At 40.3% G+C, this 19,011-nt stretch overlaps 1 protein-coding gene across 17 annotated transcripts in view; it reads left to right on the top strand.

Moving 5' to 3' along the window:
* MAP4 (microtubule associated protein 4) overlaps positions 1 to 19,011 on the top strand; it is a 165,146-nt gene that overhangs the window by 54,534 nt on the left and 91,601 nt on the right. For 16 of the 17 annotated variants that reach the window (XM_041122364.1, XM_041122355.1, XM_041122365.1 and 13 more), the window contains exon 4: positions 8,095 to 8,160. In XM_041122364.1, the coding sequence (XP_040978298.1) occupies positions 8,095 to 8,160 (66 nt within the window). Of the gene's footprint in view, positions 1 to 8,094; positions 8,161 to 11,925; positions 15,397 to 19,011 lie in introns of those variants that run through there. The other variant, XM_030008105.1, reaches the window with a different exon arrangement.

The following is a 19,011-nucleotide window of genomic DNA, read 5'->3' as shown; positions in this document are numbered from 1 at the left end:
CTGGGACACGTAGTGTCTTGACTTTTTTTTTTTTTTTTTGGCCTTGATCTATGCTATGTAAAAGAAGAAAGCATTTGCTTCTAGACAGGTAACCTGGTGACTGCTTTGAGAAGAAAGTTTTTCTTTTTTTGCCTTAATCCTGATGCTCATCGGTGTTGATGAAAGTGGGATGTGCAGAAGAACTATAGTGATCACTCATCAGAATAAACAGGACCTCCAGGACTACAGAATGGGCAATTACACAACGGGGATTTCTGGTCTAAGGCGCTTATTTGCATTGTTTAGAAGTGTATCAGGTGCCTTGTAATACAAAAAATGTAACTTTGAATTTTCCATACTAAGGTAGTTCATTAAATGGTAACAAACAAGTAGGAATGATGGAAGTAGGCAAAGGCATTATAAAACTTTGAGCTTTGGTCAATACAGGTGTGTATTACTGTATTCAGTTACAGTACCTCTAATAGTAGGTGTTTTATATTTTAGCATCGCAGAAGTAGGAGTAACAGAGAAACATGAAAGCTTGTTAACACTTTTGCATATGATTTAAGAATGTTTTAAAATAATGCTTTGCTCTAGAAGTTACAAATTCTAAAACATCTCGGCACCAGAATTTCTGTGTTAAAATCGTTATATAATATTGTTGTAAAATGCAAGTTCTGTAAGTTGTGTCTTCCCAGACATGTATCCCTTGAACATTACCATCATAACTCACTATTTCAAATAACTTCAGATTCTTGAAGCAGGTGTAATGAGGCCTTTTGGGTTTGCTCAGTAATTAAAACTTATTGAACTGCCCTGTGAGAAGACTGCCAGTTCCTGTATGCAGAACTGAGGCAGAGATACCGGAGTGCTAACACAGGTTACCTTTTGGGCCAGACTCTTCTCTTCATCTGCATCTCTTGGCTTTTCTAATGCCCCTTCCCCTCCCCATGCCTTCCCTGGCTGTACAACCAGTTGTTTGTCTGCTTGAGCAGAACTTGTTTCCCTCCTACATGGCAAGGGGGGGATGCAATTTCTTGTTCTTGGAAGTTTGGTTTTCCCTTTTTTGGGATAGCTGGAGAACAGTTATGAGCATTATCTAAATCTTTGGCAAGATGAAAACAAGACCCTAACTGAAAAAATTGGAGAGCTTGCTTGCCTTGAGTGGATAAGATAATGTTTTTCACTTTCTCACCTTGTACCACAAGAAGGGCTATCAAGCTCTGCAGTTTAAAACAGTGTCAATTTACTACAGGCCAGTTTTAGGATTTCATCCAGTTATGTCTTAATTTGTCTAATCTGTTTTTCCCTGAAGTGATAAGGATACCTACTGCTTCCATGAGATTTATTCATTGTTTATAACTGTTTAAAAAAATATAGTAAAGCTTAATGTACTTGCTTTTATTGAGGCTATAGAATAAATGAGCCTGAGTGAGGTATTACAAGATCCTAACAGGGGTGTTAGGTGTTCTAGTGCAGTGCTTTGAGTGTTTGGGGAAGGGAGACTGCTACATGAAAGGCAACAAGAGTTCTATGTCCCTGGCTCCAAATATGACTGGAAATAGCTTTATTTTCCTGAAGGAGAAGAGTAGCTTTCATGGATCAGGCTTTTCAGCCCCCGCTTGTTAATTTATTTATGTTAAAAGGCACGAATGTGTTCAGACAGCATGGTCTCTGCTACTGAGATTGCCTTTCCCTGGTCAGAAGAGGTTTAATCATGTGTCCTGTCAGGCTCTAGCTATTCCATCTCTGCTCAAGGGTTTTCTTTCACTTTTTTCTAAACCCAGGAGCCAGACTAGACAAGTGTAACCATCAGATGGGCCTCCATCATGGACCTGGGTGAACCATGTGAATACAGAGAGATGGAGATGTGATGAGTAGTTGCATGGTCACCTACAAATTTGTCCTAGAATAAAGCTCTAATAATAGTTAACTTGTTTTAAAACATCATTGGAAAGGCATAGCTTAAGAAGAAAGGGTTTTACTCTTTCTAGCACCTGGCTGGACATCATAATTTGGCAAATTCTGGGGTAATCCTCTTATGACATTGTGGGCTTTACATAACGCTGAAGGATCGCTTTGGGTGCATGCTACCCTGTTTGCAGCTAGCTTTCCTTGTAATTTCCAAGGCTCCAAGGAGTTTAGAGGGTACTGTGGAGCTTCCAATTAAAGTCATGGAGGCTGTAGCGGTAGTTTTCATTAGGGTGCTCACATGAAGTAAGGTATATGCATCCTGAAGTGCAAAGGAAGAGATGTTTGGGTGGGAGCAAGTTCCAGCTGAAAGGAAAGTACTGTGCTTTAATAGCTTGCAGCAGGCAGCAGTGCTCCTGTGAAATGTTTTAGCTCAAGTGAGGATCAGTATTGTTTCTGAAATGTTTGATTGAGTTATCGTTGAGGAATTGTGTACAAAGCTAGGTCTGTGGCATAATTGTTTGTGGCCTTGTACACAGTAAATGCACGTCTTGCATTCTTGCACTCACTCTGTTCACAAACTTGGTGATGAGTCTTAACTTTGTATACAAATTTTTTAATAGGGAAACAAATCCTGAGCACGATGTAAGTGATGAAGTTCTTTTACTTTGCAATGGACAGTGGCTTTGGGGCTTTTTTCAAGCACACATGTTGCCACGAGATGGCTCTGCTGGCGCTGCGTGATGCTGCTGGACAGACACTCCTGCACAGCAGAGCAGACCATCCTCCCCTGCTATGGAAACAAAACACAGCTCCAGAGCCTGAAACCGGAGGCCAAACCACAACATTTCCCTTCCCTTTTACCTCCCTTTCTGCACTAGGAGCAAGTGTGCTTCTTGCAGAAGGCAGCAGGTTTTGCTTTTGAAAAGAAAGTTTAAACGCTTTGTCACGTATGAAAGTGAAGATGGAGAATGTTCCATATACCCCAAAGTTTCAGAGAGAGAAAAAAAGTCAGCAAGTGGTGTTAAGATACTTGTATTTTTATCTCATATGATACATGAAACACCCTCTCCCTCTCAATGTCTGTCCATCCCCATTCCTGCCCCAAAGTTGTTAAAACTTCTGATTAGTATAAATCCCTATATTGTCTTTTTGTACAAAAACAAGTATCGAGCATGATCTGAGTGCACTCTCAGATCTGTCAGACACTTGTGATATAAACATTAAAAATAGTTCAGAGACATGCAGGTGATACCAAAGGTGCACTCCTAAGCTGTGTGTGTTTTGTATGCTTTGCCCTAGATTTCAGCAGCTTTCCCAGCACCTCGTGGCCCAGCTGCAGAAACTGCAGGTTCATTTCAGCATTAGGACCTTGTACCAGTAGTCTGTCAGGAGCATATTTCAGTGTGAGGGGGTTTTTTTGGTGCTTTTTGTTTAAAGTGCAGATTGTATTGTAAAGCTGCCTGGATCTTGGGTTGAGTTGCTTAACTACATAATATACGTCTATTTTCTTAAAGAAGGAATGCCTTAAGTATTGTCTTGATAAGCCAAAGTGGTGTTGAAAGTTTTTCCATGTTTTATGAACTAAAGTGGTGAAATTAATCTAGTTGCTACAGTTCACAAAGCAAAATTAATCTTTTTCTAGCTCAGTTGCTTTACACTGATTTAGCATCACTCGGGTAATATTTGTGCTCAATTAATGAACTTCACTTGGGGTTCTCTAACATCTAGCCATCAATCCCTACACAGGCAGCCAGCGATCAGACAAGGTGATTAAACCTTTAAGCTTCAGCTTCCTATTTCAGAAGGAAAGGTGTGAAGGTGGGATGGGGGATCTTAGGGGAAATTAGTATGGCAGGTCTCCTTTTCCTGCTCTTGGATGCCAGACCTGCCTGTGCAGCTGTGTTTCTGTTGGTGCCATCTGACGGTATGTGTGTGCTTCTGAAAGCTCTGGCATCCCAGAAACACGAAACCAAGCAAGCCTTGGCTTCCATTTAAATTCAAATTCTCTTTAATTCTCATGGTTAGAGAATGAAGCTTGAGAATCCAAACCAAGTGTTTATGTCATACTGGAATGCCAAAGGGCAAGCAAAATTCTAAGTTTTTTTTTTTTTTTTTGTGACTCTGGGAGATGATGTGCTTGACTGCTATTGAGAAGCCATTTTGAGACAGAATATTTAAACATATGAGTTGAAATAGCTTAAGCTACTTGTTTAAGAGTTACCAGCTAGTCTTGACTGTATGGCACTCTGTTTATCAGCTTTTTTTGTTCCCACTCATGGTTTGTTTTTTTGTTTTGTTTTTTTTTGTCTAAGCTTTCTGACAAAGTTGTGTTCAAGTCTGCGCATACAAATGTGTGATAGGATGATAAAACATGCAAAATGACTCTCATCCACAACCTAGCCACCCCACCCAGGCCTGCCAAGAGCTCTTTTTTTTCTTTTTTTTCCCTCTGGTATCCCATGCCTACTACAGAGCAGGCTGTGGGTCTGATGGTGGAAATGTGCTCAGTTGTGGTTATGCTCTGATGTGCACTATGCCAAGTCACTGCTGGAGATTAGCGTTTTTTATATTGGCACTGTCCATTTGCTTGAGATTATCGGTTTAGCAAATGCTGCCTTAAATTTGTTTATATAAAAACAATCCTTTGATCCACTAGCCAGATGCAAATACTATCTTGTGATTCTGATGAGGATTATGTAGTTACAACATCTTGACATGTTTTTGTTTTCATGCAATTTAGAATATGAGGGGAGGAGACCTGGCCCTGAGAAAATTGTTGGGTACTTTCACACGACACTCTAGCTAACTAAAATGAGTTAAATTTGCTCCAAAGGAGCTGACCTTCAGAGACATAAAACCAAAAACTACTAATGCTGGGTAGAGTTGTTTGATTTGACCTGATTTTCTGGAAGCTTGTCTTCCAAAAAATCTGAAACTGTAAAGGAAACCATTTTACCTGCTTTTCATCCTGCCCAAGAAGTGCAGAAGGAAAGACATGGCATTTCTGATTCTTCTGTTTGTTTGGGAACTCACTGTTGAGTCTAAAATCTTCTTTAGATTTCATCTGGTTAAGTGATTTGGAGAGACCCTGGCTTGACTGCACTGCATGATGCATGTTTAACAGCGTCCTGCTTATCCCTGTGTATTTGCAGAGCTTTTTGAGAAAGTTAAAAACTGTTGCCTATATCAGACCTGCTTGCAGGTTCCTCTGCCATTCGGGTAACTGGAGCCCCTTGCCCCCTCGTGGCTTCGATGGCAGAGAAGCAACCTTCTGCAGCTAGTAGGGTGCACACAGAGGAGAGCAGCTACTGTGGTTACTGCTCCGCGTGTCGTGAGGGAGAGGAATGTTGCAATGGCTTTAACCTATTCTTTTGCCCTAATTCCTGTGCCATTGAAGCAAATGTAGGATTTTTTTTTGTTGTTGTTGTTCAAATAAGTCAATATAGGGGGCTGAATAAGTTGAAGCTTCTCTGAAGGAATGTATTTGTGCTTTGTAGTCTAGAAGCTGCACAGAGTTGAGAGCCCTATCAGCTCTATGGAAGGTTAAGCCAGAAATGCAGCTGGCTTTGAGCTGTCCTTGTTTTCATCTACCATAGTGTTTGGTAGGCTTGACTGATATTTTGGTGGGGTTTTTTTGTCTTGTTTTAAGTTTGCAGAGCCCTTGATAGGGGAGGACGGAGCATCCTGGCTTTTCTTTTTGATAGAAGACAGTTGGCTTGGATCGCTTGGTACCTTAGGAGATCCATCTCTAAATGAAACTTTTGTACAGATGAAGTATTTATTTTCTGAATGGCTGAAATGCACTGAATTACCAGAAGTGTCACTGAGTGTACTATATGCAGTGCAAAGCTGACCTCAAGTGCACACAAACTGCTCATTCCAAGTGCTACCAAACCAGTCTTACTGATGGAACATTTTTTGCAACCTGAAGCAAGTGCTCAAAGTATGCACACAGACTTGCAGACCAAATCTGTTAGTGTTTAGCCATATTTGTGATCAAGTTGAGTCCTGTTTTTAACACATAAATAATGACAGTAGCATCAAGACCAGACTATGAAACATTTCAACAGCTGTATTGACTATGGAAGGTGTAATGATCAGGTTCAGATGAAACCGAAAGCAATTATGTGATCATTTTGTCCAATTTAAAACAGAACTTGCACTAAAGTTTTCAGTTACAGTTTAAATACTGAAGAAATGTGAGTGAGTTTGTGGGTCGTGGTAGTGGGGATTGCTGTTTATTTTCCCCACCACTGAAAGATTTTTTTGACATGTTTAGCATGAGTGAAGACCAGAGAAGACTTGCAAAGCCTTTATTAGTGGCATCATCAGCTACCTTCATTAAACCAGTGTTATGATGCCCATTTGAGAAGGACTTAAGAAAACTTAGAGCTCTTGCACTTGGGCGAAGCAAAGGCTTCCTTGCTGTTAATGGGAAGGTTCAGCAGGACCCGTGTAGCTCCACTGTGTAATTCCTCAGAGATCTCATTGTAAGACCCTGCTATTCCATGAGATACCCAGCGTACGTTTTGGCAACTGTGAAGCAGTGTTGTATAAACGATCCTGTGACCCTGATTTCTCCTTGCTTGAACTGATCAGTAAACTCAGTGACTGGCAGTAGTTCTCCCAGTTACTAGTTAAGATAGTTCTACTATTACAGTAAATACCAGACCTTGTAAAGAGTGACAGCAGGAGGAGCTGGTGTGTTTAACTGGAAACAGGTCCAGGGATTCCTGTAGTATTTTCAGCTACTTGAAGAGGATGTAGGTGTATGTTTTTCTATAAGCTGTCTGGCAAGTTCATGTTGAATTTTTGTAAAACACCAGGATGAGCCACTGAAGTAACTGGAAAGACTTTTCTTTTGCTTTACTGAGGGTTGGATTAAGCCCTAAAGTGCTGTGTCTAAAGTACACTGGTAATGTAGCTTTGTTTTAAAACTGCTTGAGCTCAGGGAAGGGACAGCAGCAGCTCTGGTAACTGAATGTGTGTCTCTTTGGGAGTGATTTTATTTTATTTCATTATAGGATTAAGCCATTGCCCCAAGTGTTTCTTCACAATAGCAGAACTGAAGGCCTGAGGAACTCAACTGCTGTTAGAGCTTGTGTTGCTTGTTACGCTTAACTAATACTACTCAAGTATTGTTCTTGCAGTGACTTGTCTTCACTATTTCACAACTGGAAAATGGGACAAATTCTTAGAAATCAAGCAGAGTTTATTTAAGAAGATATTAGAAAATATTTTAAGATTTGGTGCAAGGATGATATCTTCAATTTAGGTAAATGGCCTTGTAATATTCACCTGTCATGGTGGTGGTTGCCTACAGAAATATTGTGTGGTGCTGGCAACCTGCACCAGTATTAATACCACCACAATCCAGCTGCTTTTGTAAGGACCATAGTCTGATCTCAAAGGCAGTAATTTAAAATAAATAAAATTTCTCAAGCAGTTTGCCAAAGCGATGATAGTTATTGACCCTCAGCAGCCCAGTGTAGAGATTATGGGGTGAATATAGAATTTCACCAGCATATTTTGATGATTAGGAAGAACTGTTTGAGTACTAGAAGTGTGCTTTTTTTTTTAAAAGAAATATTATGTTTATTAAATTCCTTAATTATTCCCAAAGATGGTTTCCAAGCAGCATTTTAAAAACCTTACACACTTGTTCAGCCAGTTTTCCATCCACCTCGCTGTGCTGTTATCTGACCTATGCTTTGTCAGTTTGTCTATGAGTATGTTATGGGAGATGGTGTTAAAAGCCTTATTAAAGTCAAGGTCAACAGCATCAGCTGCTCTTGCATCACATCCACCAAGCCCGTCAAACTTTGTCAACTTGGCTAAGCATTATTTGCTTGAAAGAAATCCAGAGTCACAGTGGTCTAGTGCTGGCCCTTAGGAAACCTTAGTTTGAAGTGATGGTACGAATAGATAAAGCAGCTTCTAGTTATGAGTCTTCTTTATGGGACTAGATTTTCTGTGATTGAAAAGATCTTCCTTTTGGGTTTTAAGTTGCACTGACTCAGTGCCATGTGGGTACCTTAACTTATTTCAAAAATAATTCGGGGGGGGGGGGGGGGGGGACGACGACGGGACGGGACTTTATCTGTGTTTGATAACACTAGTGTTGTCCTTACAACGTTGTTTTTAAGTTTTGTATTAAGATTAACTTCATCCAATGCTAACGTTTCCTTTGATTTCTTGTAGATACTTCAGCTTCTGGGCCAACAGTTGTAGAAAATGGTGACCATGGAATGGAAGATCACCGCGCAGGTATGTGCTTAATGTCTGAAGGAAACACATCAACTTCTTTATTTATTATTGGACCAGTAAAACCTCATTGTGACAAAATGCATCATCTTTTTGAGTCGTGTTTCTCCATGGAGGGTTGTTTCTGGTTTTTTTTTTAAATGATCTTTTCAAAGAATTTGAAACAAAATAGAAATGCATTATTGTTTGGGTTTGAAATTGCTTATTTGCATAAAGCCTTGTTCTGAAGACATTGTATACTTTATCCATGGTCAGTGTTGGGAAGGCAAGATCTAGGGCACTGATACCTAAATGGCTTTCCAGTGATGCCATAATATTAGTAGCTGAACTCTACCCTAACCTGTGAGAATGACTTCTCCTGTTCCCCATGAGACCGACAGTGATGTTTCTTCTCTGAGTACACCGTCCTTTGATGCAGTTTTTTCATTCACTAATTCTTAGCTGCTACTGAAATTACACTGCTTTGTTTATTCTGCAGCTTCTCCTTCCAGTCCAAACTACCCTTCTGTAAATATCTCCTAATATTTACTTTAGCAATGTCAAAGCTGAAATTGAGGTGGTCTTGAACCTTTTTTCAAATAGCATTAGGATAGCTTTGTCTGCAAGGAACTTGTCATGACTTAAGTGGACCAATATTTCAAACTTCTGAGGAATCTGGAAAATAATTGATCTTTCCATTAGCAGTCACATGATAAACACCAGTTCCCTCGTATGAGACTTTCTTACTATGAATTGGATTTCCTACCAAATTCCAGCTGAACTGTTTAGGATGAGCAGTACCAATGCTGCAACTGTGTGCATACGCCAGTGGTTTGTTTCCTTTTGTGGTGAGGAGGGTGCGGACTTCGACAGGCAATACGGTAGCACCTCTATTTTCTTTAGGATAAAATATTCAGAAGTCAATTGTCATCCTGGCATTGGTAAGAGCTATTTATTTGGTCTCCCTTTTTCATGATCTCCAGCTTCAGCTTTAGCACTACAGATCATTGCTAAGATTGTTTGGATGCTCCCTGCATTAGCATCCCTGCTAGTCTGTAGGCGTGACCCCAAGAAAAAAAAAAGTCCAGGAGATAACGATGAATGTATGGGAGTGGGAGACAGGGATGAATTAAAACACCTCTTTTGCTCTCATTGTCATTAGAGTGTGAGCAAGTTTTATGTTCTTATTGAGCATGAGAATATAAAAATTGATCTTTGTACTTAATTTCCCATTGTAAATCTGGTCAACAGGAAGCTGTGCATCTTTTATAACTTAGTATAAAACTGAAATTAAGAAAACTTCTGAAACTTCCTAAGGATACTTTCTCTCTTTTTTTTTTTTTAATACATATAACTAAAAGGGGAGAGAAATAAAATCAGATTTATGATACTCTGGGTATGACTAATTAAATACATTGAGATTTTTTAATTGAACTTCTGAATTGTGTTTAAAAAATTTCTTATTTACTTAATACTAGCTTTCTGGAGGTTTAACTCTTCACACTAAATGCTAACAACTTTGATCAAAGATACTTTTATGTGTCTGAAGCTTTTTAATTTATTAATATGTTCCATCTTTGTGGGGTAGAGTTGGATTTTTTTTTCCTTGTTAAAGGCTGTCTAAAAGTGACATCAAAGTGGTAGAAACAGCATGTCAAAGGATGAAGAGTCATAGGCATCAAGTTAATTAGGTTTTCCAGAATAATAGAAGATACATACAACACAACTACTTCACTGACTCTCTCCCCCTACCCCCTTCTCTATGGAATACTTGAAATATCTATACTTATACATTTGAGAGTAAGGGAGAAATGCTAATTTTCAATAAGATAATGGAGGTTTTTTTCAGAGTTGAAGAGCAGCTGGTGCTCTGCAGAAATACAGGCAAGTTGTTCCAGACCAGGTGACAGACTTCAGTAGTGCCTGGTTCTACATTTAATAGGTGGTGCTGCCTAAAACCTTTTGTCCCTGGCCCTAAGCCACCTTCAGTTTTTGGCTCGCTTATTTGTTTTCAGCTGGATCTATTCCCTAATCTGTCTCTTTTTTTTTAAAGCTGAAATGATTCTTCTGGATGTGCAGTGTGGGCCCAGTGCAGAGGTGGGAGAGTAGCTGAGAGGACTAAGGAAAGTGATGCTCAAGAAAACCAGCTTTTTGCTACAAAAAGCAGTGTTAAGAGCTACAGAGAGAGCTTTTAAAAGGCGAGCTGTGCTTGAGTTGGATTCTGAAACAGACTTCAGGGAAAGTATTGGGGAAAGATATAGTTAAGCTATTTGAAAATTACAAATGTCTGGTTATCTCTCCAGTCTAGATCACAGGAAGCATTGCAGCACATTTTTTTCACCTATCAAAATGTTTTATTGCACGCAACATTATCTACAGACATCTGGTGTATGTGTATGCAGAGGTTAGAAATAGTCAGGTCTGAAATCTTAGTGCTGGTTTGGCAGCCTGTGCTGCCTCCTGACCGGATCCCCACTCTGAAATGCCATTAATGTAGTAGATGGCATAAATCCCAAACTAATGTAACTCGGGGGCAAAACCCTATATTCACTGTTTAATTATTTTTATTATAACAGTCATGTATTTAAACCATTGATGCAGGGATGCATATAGCACAGTATTTCAGAACGTAAAGGAAAAATGTGAACAGTTGACTTTACGTTGGCTGTTTACTTGAGGGTCCAAACCTGTGGCTGTGAGGCTGAGAACCCTCTGCACCCATTTGCATCCCCTGAAAGTGAGAGACTGGCAGTTTCTCTGAAGGGTGCAGTTCTTCGTAGTGCTGAGCTGTATGTGGCGATTGGTTATTTGGTTTGTGGGGTTTTGTTTTTTTTGAGAATTTGAGAGCTACAGACTGGGAGCTCTGGCTTTGGTACTCAGCACATAGACTGATACTCTCTCTATTAAATCTGTTCTTCCTTATAAGGATAAATAGAAGAGCAGTTGGTGCAGCGTTTGGAGGGAAGCTGTGCACATCTGGTGCAACTCAAGTGAATCAGCAAGGGTGTGGGGAAACTGTTAATAGCTTATAATAACTCATGGCATGCAGGTATTGAGTTAGCGAACTAACTGCTAACCTTCATCATGCAAAGGTTAGAGGGTGCTTAGTAGAAGTCTAACAGCAGGTTTAAAAGAAAAAAGCGTAATTTTTGAACAGTGCAACTTTTGCAACTCCTTATTGCAGGATATTTGCCTAGAGTTCAAAGGAATTACATATGTTAAAAGAGACAAATTTCTGAAAAGAAATCCATCGAGGATGATCATATAGTTTAATCTGGATACCTCTTGTTCCAAGATCCTGTTCATTATCTTGCTGGAAGATGAGAAGTAACCTAGGGAAGTATCGCTATTTGGTGTTCATACTTTCCCTAGCTGGACTTTCTCTCCAACCAGCCTGCTTGTCGTTCTGTCATCTGAGATTGGGTCACAGAAATACTTTGTCACTGTTTTCAGTGCAAATTGTGCTTTTAAGCAGCATCCTGAGCTGCTGCTCTTTTGATAACAATTTGTCACTAATCTTGATTTATCACAGCTAATTTTTGCATGTGGCACAATGTCATGCCATAGCATGACTAGTGATATATTTTCAGACACTTCTAAAAGCAAAATTCCATGTGTCTTTAATCTGGCTTTTGGCAAATCTCCTGGCTGCACTAAATGAAATATTGCTTGTTGTGCAGTGTGCTACCTGAATGTTCATGTTTACTAATGACTTGCGCTTTTTTGCCCCTTTCCCCATCCCGTTTCCCTCTCCTACTTCTTTTCCTCTCTTCTATTTTCTCCTCCTAGAAGCCTAGACTGTCTCCTAACACTGGGGCTGCCACTGATACAAGACCAGTGTACTTTTCTACCTGCCATTACACTTCTAAAATCTTCAGCATTTTACAGAGCTCTTGCTTTACATCCTTGGACTTTGCGTGTAGAAGAAACCAAAGGGTAGCTGTGCTGTCGGCCGATCAGCCCTTCTCCTCCTCCCTCTCTGCTCTGCAGTGCTTGTTGAAACCTTCCTTTCTTTGTGTAAGCACAAATGTGCACGATGGTTTTTAACTGCACTATTTCAGCACTCCCACTGTTTTTAAATCACAACTACAGCTCCATTTTTAGTTCAACCACTTTTAAATTTAATTTATATCCTTTTTCATGGATGCTTAATAACAGATATTAAAGTTGTGCTTTCATAGCGGATGGGTCCACCATGACTGCAGCTCCTTTCCCTTCTCCCTGTACTCACCACAGCCTTTTAGAATAACACTGAGTTTTACCTGCCTTTATCCTTGATGCTTTGAAACCTTCTCATATGAGGCTTTTATCTTTAATAATGTTGTCTTCTTTAAAACAGGTGTTTTCACATCATAGCACTTATTATGCAGACTTGAGAAACAGATTAGGAAAAACTGTGTTTGCTGAGGTATAAGCACATTGTCTCTGGTTTGTAAGGGGTGGATTATGGGGTGTAAGCACTTGCCATCAACTGGGAGTATAAGGGAAAACGACCAACCCAAAATTCCTGCCTCAGTAAGCTGCTTTGCTGTTGTACGGCTTCCTGCAAGCCTTGGAAGTAAGAAAGAAAACTGCCTTTCTTTAACTTCATGCCTCTAGCTTCATTTTGATAATGACAGCCTTGGATGAAATTTTACCTGCCATGAAAAATACTCTGTCCCTTCTAAAACTGAGAGAAACAAAAGATCTAGGACTAATTGTCAAACCTATACTGAAATAATTATGACAGTTTCCAGCAACACCAAAAGGAATGGGCCTGTTTTAACCTTGAACAGAGCTGCAAGAGGTCAGCAAGTCTGTTGCAATTCCTGCTGTCTCTATAAAGCTGCAAAGTTTTCCAGACACAAGAGCCTTAGTTACTACCATTCAACAGATAAAATGCAAAAGAAGGAAATAATTTAAAGAGACTACTTAGCATTTTACATGAGGCAAGCCTAGCCTGGTTTTTTGTAGACTAGTGAATGTTTTGTTTGAGGATAATTGTGTTGTGAAGCTAAAGGTACTTTGCGTACAACACCTGATAAAAGTACAAGGTTTATTTGAACCCAGATCTAGTCTAAGGTAGGATGCGATTCTTCAAATTGCCAAAAGCTAACATACTTTGACTTGCCTAAAAATGGTATTTTCTTGTTGTGAAGAGTAGCTTGCACCTGAATATTCCTAGTACCCTGCTAGTACCCATGACTACATTATGATACTGGTCTACTAATGATTTACTGGAAGAGTATCGCACCTTGAATGAATATTACTGTTAATGCCATCAGAGGTTGTCTTTGAAGATCTCCTTCAAAAAGTGACCCATCCAGTCTTGATTTACTTTTTTTTTTTTAATCCAAGACCTCACATGCTCCCCACCCAGGGTGACAGTGTCCAGAGTTGCTGCAATGAATTGTGTGTAATCAGCCTGTTTAGTGATGTGCATCAGGACTCGAGGCTTTTGTTCTCTAATTTGGTGGCAATTTATTGCTTTACCCACCATTCAAAGCCTCATTAGTAGCTGACATCCTTGTGGTGCCAGTTTCTGAACAAGTAACACTGTTGGCTTCTCCTTCGAGGTAGCTAGCTGTCATTTCTGAGAGAAGCTCATTGTCTACAGGCACTCAGCTGCCAAACTGGGCTCTTCCCTTGCTGGTCCAATGTGCTGACCTGGCAGAGCCACCACACAGTTGCTTAAGGCCAGCAGCCTTTGAGACCAGATCCTGACTGAGGTACAAAAATAAGTGTTTCCCCATGGACTAGAGCAATAATGGTAACTGTCACAGATTGCCCCGTGTCTTTTCTGGTTTTACTGGAAATAATGCCATGTGGTAGCATGTAGCCAACAGCTTCCACCTTTGACAAGCCACCAAAGCCTCACCAGCTTTTGGGGGTGGTGGAAGCTCCTGCTCACAAGTGCCTGTGGGCCATCCAGGACCATTTCTCCAGTTGTACTTCACGCATCATCGGGTCTGCTGCTCAGTCACACCAAAAGGTGAGACTAGAGCAGTGGCATGTGATGCAAGGAGAGGCATCTGGTCCTTCTTGTTGTCATGAAGTGCTTTCCTCTTGGGGGATTTTTGGTGTCTGTTGCCATAAGAGGAGATTGTTGTGTTCTTGGCTTTAAAGACCTCTTTGTAGCTATTTTTTTTTAAATGTGGTTGATCTTGGAGCAAGGCTCCACGGCTAGTTTGGAGGCATTTTAGCTTGGTTCCACAAGTCATTCTTTATCACCTTTTGCCTTAAGTGGTCTTAACTATTTGTGCCCTAGAAATGGAGAATAATTAATAAATTACAGAGAGAAATTTTCAGTTTGAATAATAGAAGGTTTCAGATTAACTGAATATCAGACTTTCTCCCCCTCCCACAGATGCTTTATTTTACTGAAATGCAATAATGCTTTAAAGTATTGGCTAGAGGGGAGTTTCTAGCACTTGTAGCAGTTGGCTAGGTCAACTCGCTTTGCGAAGCGGGCAATGAAGTTGCGGAGCAATCTGCCTGGTGCAGGACCTCCCAGTTCAGTGAAACTGGGCTGGATGTCTTGTCAGCTAACCAGGCGCAGCAGTGTCTGGAGCAGACCAAAGTAAGGACTGCTAATGCAGATGGGGGCACCCCTGGGGGTTCAGTCGCTGTCTCAGCTGGTAGCATGAATAATTCATTCCATTACACTACAACGACACCCCCCCCCCCCCCCCATATTTTTATCCCTGTTTATTTTAAATGTCATTAGGTTTACAAATTTGAGTGTAAACTTGTAGATAGAGAAGGGAGATGGTTGTTTCTTGTTTGTGGTGGTTCTTCTCTACAGGACTGTTAACAAAAGCTCTGCAATGTCACATGTTTGCTTTTTCTGGGGCAGAAGTGTAACATGCCGGTCCTGGGAGGCTGAATGTTTCGGCAAGGGGAGGAAGAGGATGTGGGAGGGTCAATGCAGAGTGTTGTATCTTTTGTCACTCCCAGAAAATATACGCGTATCTTGCTGAAAATCCAGTGCAGTAAATGAATATGCAGGAGTGTGTGTTTCATTCTGCAGTTTTTATTTTCAGAAAGCCAGCTAGATACCAGATGTGTTCCTCTGTTTAAATTTCATGTTATCCATACTTTTCTCCTGTCTTTGGAGATGATATGAAACCTTTGCAGAACATACTAAACTTTCTTGTGCTTATAAGCTTGTCTGTTATCCCTTCTGATTTTTCTTAATGATTCCAATGCTTTGTATGACGTGAAGCTGTATATCACTGTTGAATAAATCACCCTAATAAACATCTCAAACTAACCTCTCAATAGTTGTACTGTGGTGAGAATCTTCTTGGATTGTGCTGCTTGTTCATAGTTAATATCTATGGGTAGCTGCATGTGCTTGAATAACCACTCTGGTGTTATTTCTAAAAGAGGTAAATGACTTACACTGGAATAGTTTGCTGTCTGGACAGATGTTTGAAAACATCCAACAAAAAATTGTTTTAGGTAATATAGTTAATACATTAAAAAGGAAATTCTTTCAATGAGCCACATGATTTTGTTGTTGTTGGGGGAGTGGGCAGAAGTAGAAGGAACACTTCTTCCCACTGCGCTCAAGGAATAAAAAGTGAACTGGGGATGAGTGGGATAGATGCTTATTTCCGTGTTGGACTTACAAGGTACTTAAAATCTGCACATGTGAACTAGCTAGTAAATAATGTCTAGTGTTTGTGGCAGTGCACCTCTTATGGCTTAAGATGCCTGATATTTGTGAGTATTCACAGAAAAATGACATGTCCATGGGAATGGTAGTCTACACTGAACAATATTTCTGAGTATATGATGTATACAATGGAAGCATTTAACTGCCACGCCAGCTGAGGTTGAGTCTTTGCTGTTTGTTACCTAACCCTCTTCTGCTGTTGAATAAGTTGCTAGTGCACAAAGTTTTTAAAAAACAAAACAAAAAACCCCAACAAAACCCACAAAAAACCCTAAAAAAAGTCATTCCTTATGTTTAGCATTTTGTAAATAGGACACTTAAAGTTGTGCTTTTCTAATTAAAGCTGTTTTTCCTGTTTTACCTGCCTGCATATTTCCCATTTGGTACAAGTTTTTATTTATAAAGGCTTTTATACTTTCTGAACTTAAGGGAGAGCTTTTTAGGCTTTTCAGAATGGGTCTGCATCCAACCATATTCTCTAAAGGAGAGTTCATGTTTCTGTTGCTTCAGTCTAAAAAAAGCAGCAAACTGAATAATTCAGAAGGCTTGTTTAGTTCTTCAGACGGGCATGACTAAGAGGTTTTTTTGTGTCTGTCTGATCTTTTGGGGGTGATTATTTTTAGGCCTGAGATGGATGGGGGAAGGGGAAGGTGGGTGTCTTGACGAAGCTGATCTGACAGCCGGGGGGGCAGAAGTTGGGGAGTGTTATGCCCCTGCGCTCCCTGACTCCTGGTGAGGATGCTGGGTGGGAGGCAGAGGCACTGCCAGGGGACGTGCAGTTCCCCCTTGCTGCTGGAGGGTGAGTGTGGAGGATGAAGGTTTATGCTCTGCGGGGTGCCCCTTGTGCAGGCTCTGAAGGAGCGCGTGCTCTTTCAACCGAAGAACCCTTGTGGCTTTCTACGGCTGGCAAAGGAGTTGAGTGGCAGTTAGCATAATCCCAACTCATGAGCTACTCGCAAGCAGTTCAGCAAGCTTAAAGAAACTTCCCAGATGTTGAAGCGCTTAAACACTAGGAACACAAGAGACATTGGGGTAAATTTTTGTTCAGCACAGAACTTTGCTTAGAAAACCTGACCTCTCTGAAGAGCCCCTTCCATGCCCTGGATTAGATCGAGGTCTGTAATTCTCATGCGACTGAGTGTTCGGTGGAGTGTTGTGCAGGGGAACGAAGTCACTGAGCACTCAGATCGCAGTGAAAGATGACTCATGAGATCACCAGGGCACAGATCTGTCACTTCAGTGTGCATTTTATTAATACAGCTCTTCTGGACTGTCTGACTGCCTACTAGTTTAATGTACCTGATGGATACTTGAGTTCTTATGAACTGAAAAGGTGTATTGTGAGCTGCTTAACAATGGTTCTTTAAGTATACGTAATGTCCTGCAGCAGCTTGGCATTAAAATAGTACAGGTCTGTGCTAAAAGTGCATTTAAGAGCTTTCAGTCCTTGAATCTCTCTTGCTTTTCCACAACTTGGTAAGTTGAATAGTCACATTTTGTGTGGAAATGATGTTGATGTATATTGACCATAGTGAAGGAGCGTGTCCTGAAAGATAGTCATTTGTTCTACCAATTTTCTAAGTCCTTTCTGTTAAGACTTTGGATATTTTCGTGAATATTCAGTTCAGAATGCTGGTTTCATCTGCACCTTGAAATGACTGTATGAGTATTTGATATCACAGGAATAACTTACTTGAAGAACTGTGATTTTGGAAGATTAAATAGGTGAAATTTATTTGTCTCTGTGGATGAGGAGCCAGTTGCTACTAATACAAACTTTTTTTCAGATGAAATTTTAGTGGAAAGAAGCTTGTGATGTAGTGTACCTCTAAGGTTTTTGGTGTTTTGCTGACCATTTTATATAAGATAGGTCCACTGATGACTGCTTCCTTGACTTCTGCAACACAGGGTAGTGTCAGTATGTTCCCTGCCAGACCGATAACTTTTATTTTTTTGCTGTAATTATCCGATCTTGATTTCTTTCATCATGTAAAGGTTTTAAATAATCTGTGTTCTTGGGATAAGTTCTGCATAGTTCCTACCAGAAATGTTCTTTTTATTAAAAAAAACCAAAACAAAAAAAAACCCAAAAAACCCCAAAACCACAAAACACACCCCACCCACACAATTCAGTGAACTTCAAACAAGCAAAGCTTTGAGAAATTTATGTCCAGCGTAGGTAGCTGTAGAGTGATCAACTCACCTCTCCTTTCTTTAAAGGGTATCTGGATGTTGTTGACAACAAGCAGCACTAGTCAGTCTGTTTGTGATACCTTTGTTAGGCATTGATGGGCAGATTATTTTGATTCCAGGATGATTTCTGAATCCCAGGGCCCAGAATTGCAACATAATATGCATCCCTGTGCGTATGTGTTTGTAACAAAAGTCGGGCCATTTCTGAGGGCATATAATCAACCTCTTTTGAAGATTCTGGATGTGCAACTTGCTTGTCACCCTCTAAACTGCCTGGTATACTACTGTTTTCTTTGACCATCCAAGCAGAGGAGACTCACCTGTATTATGCTAAATGCACATGTACAAACTTGATGAAAGCTCTTGGAATGACAGCTTTCATATTCAGTTCTCTTATGAAATCATAGGAAGGCATTAACGGTGCAAGTCACCTTCTGCAGAAGTTGCTGCCTTTTCAATGTCCTGCTTAATCTGGGAGTACTGACTCCGCATCTGTGGAGGGCTGCAAGCACTGCACCTTGTGTCCTGCGGGTTTTTTTTTTTTGTTCAGTGGAGCAAAAACAAACTGAGGTGAAAAGTGCCATTTGTGAAAGCGATTACTTTGTGCTCTTTAGGCTTAGTTAAAGAATGGCCCCTATGCTTGCAACTGAGGCAAGGAAAGAACGGTTGTTAGTGTCTTCAGAGGTCTCTCTGCTTCATGGAGACAAATTCTAAAAGCTTATTTGGGTTTATGTGAAATAAATTACAAATTCTTTTGAACTGTAGATTAATGTCTATGCTAATGCCTGTGCCTTTGCTTTATGCAGTGATGCAGTAATACCTCAGATGGTCTTTTGTCAGTTTTCACAAAATACAGCCATTTCTCCGTATTCCTGATGCCTTACTTGGGCAGCTATAGATTTCTCACCTCTAACTGGCTTGTTATATGTATATGCACATATTAAATAGAAATAACTTTTCAAGGTCAAACTACATAAAATTAGTAATTATGAGTCTGAACACACTTTGAAATTTCAGTTCTA

Source organism: Aquila chrysaetos, chromosome 3, assembly GCF_900496995.4.
Source record: "Aquila chrysaetos chrysaetos chromosome 3, bAquChr1.4, whole genome shotgun sequence".
Lineage (NCBI taxonomy): Eukaryota > Metazoa > Chordata > Aves > Accipitriformes > Accipitridae > Aquila > Aquila chrysaetos.
This window is presented reverse-complemented; position numbering and strand designations above follow the sequence as displayed.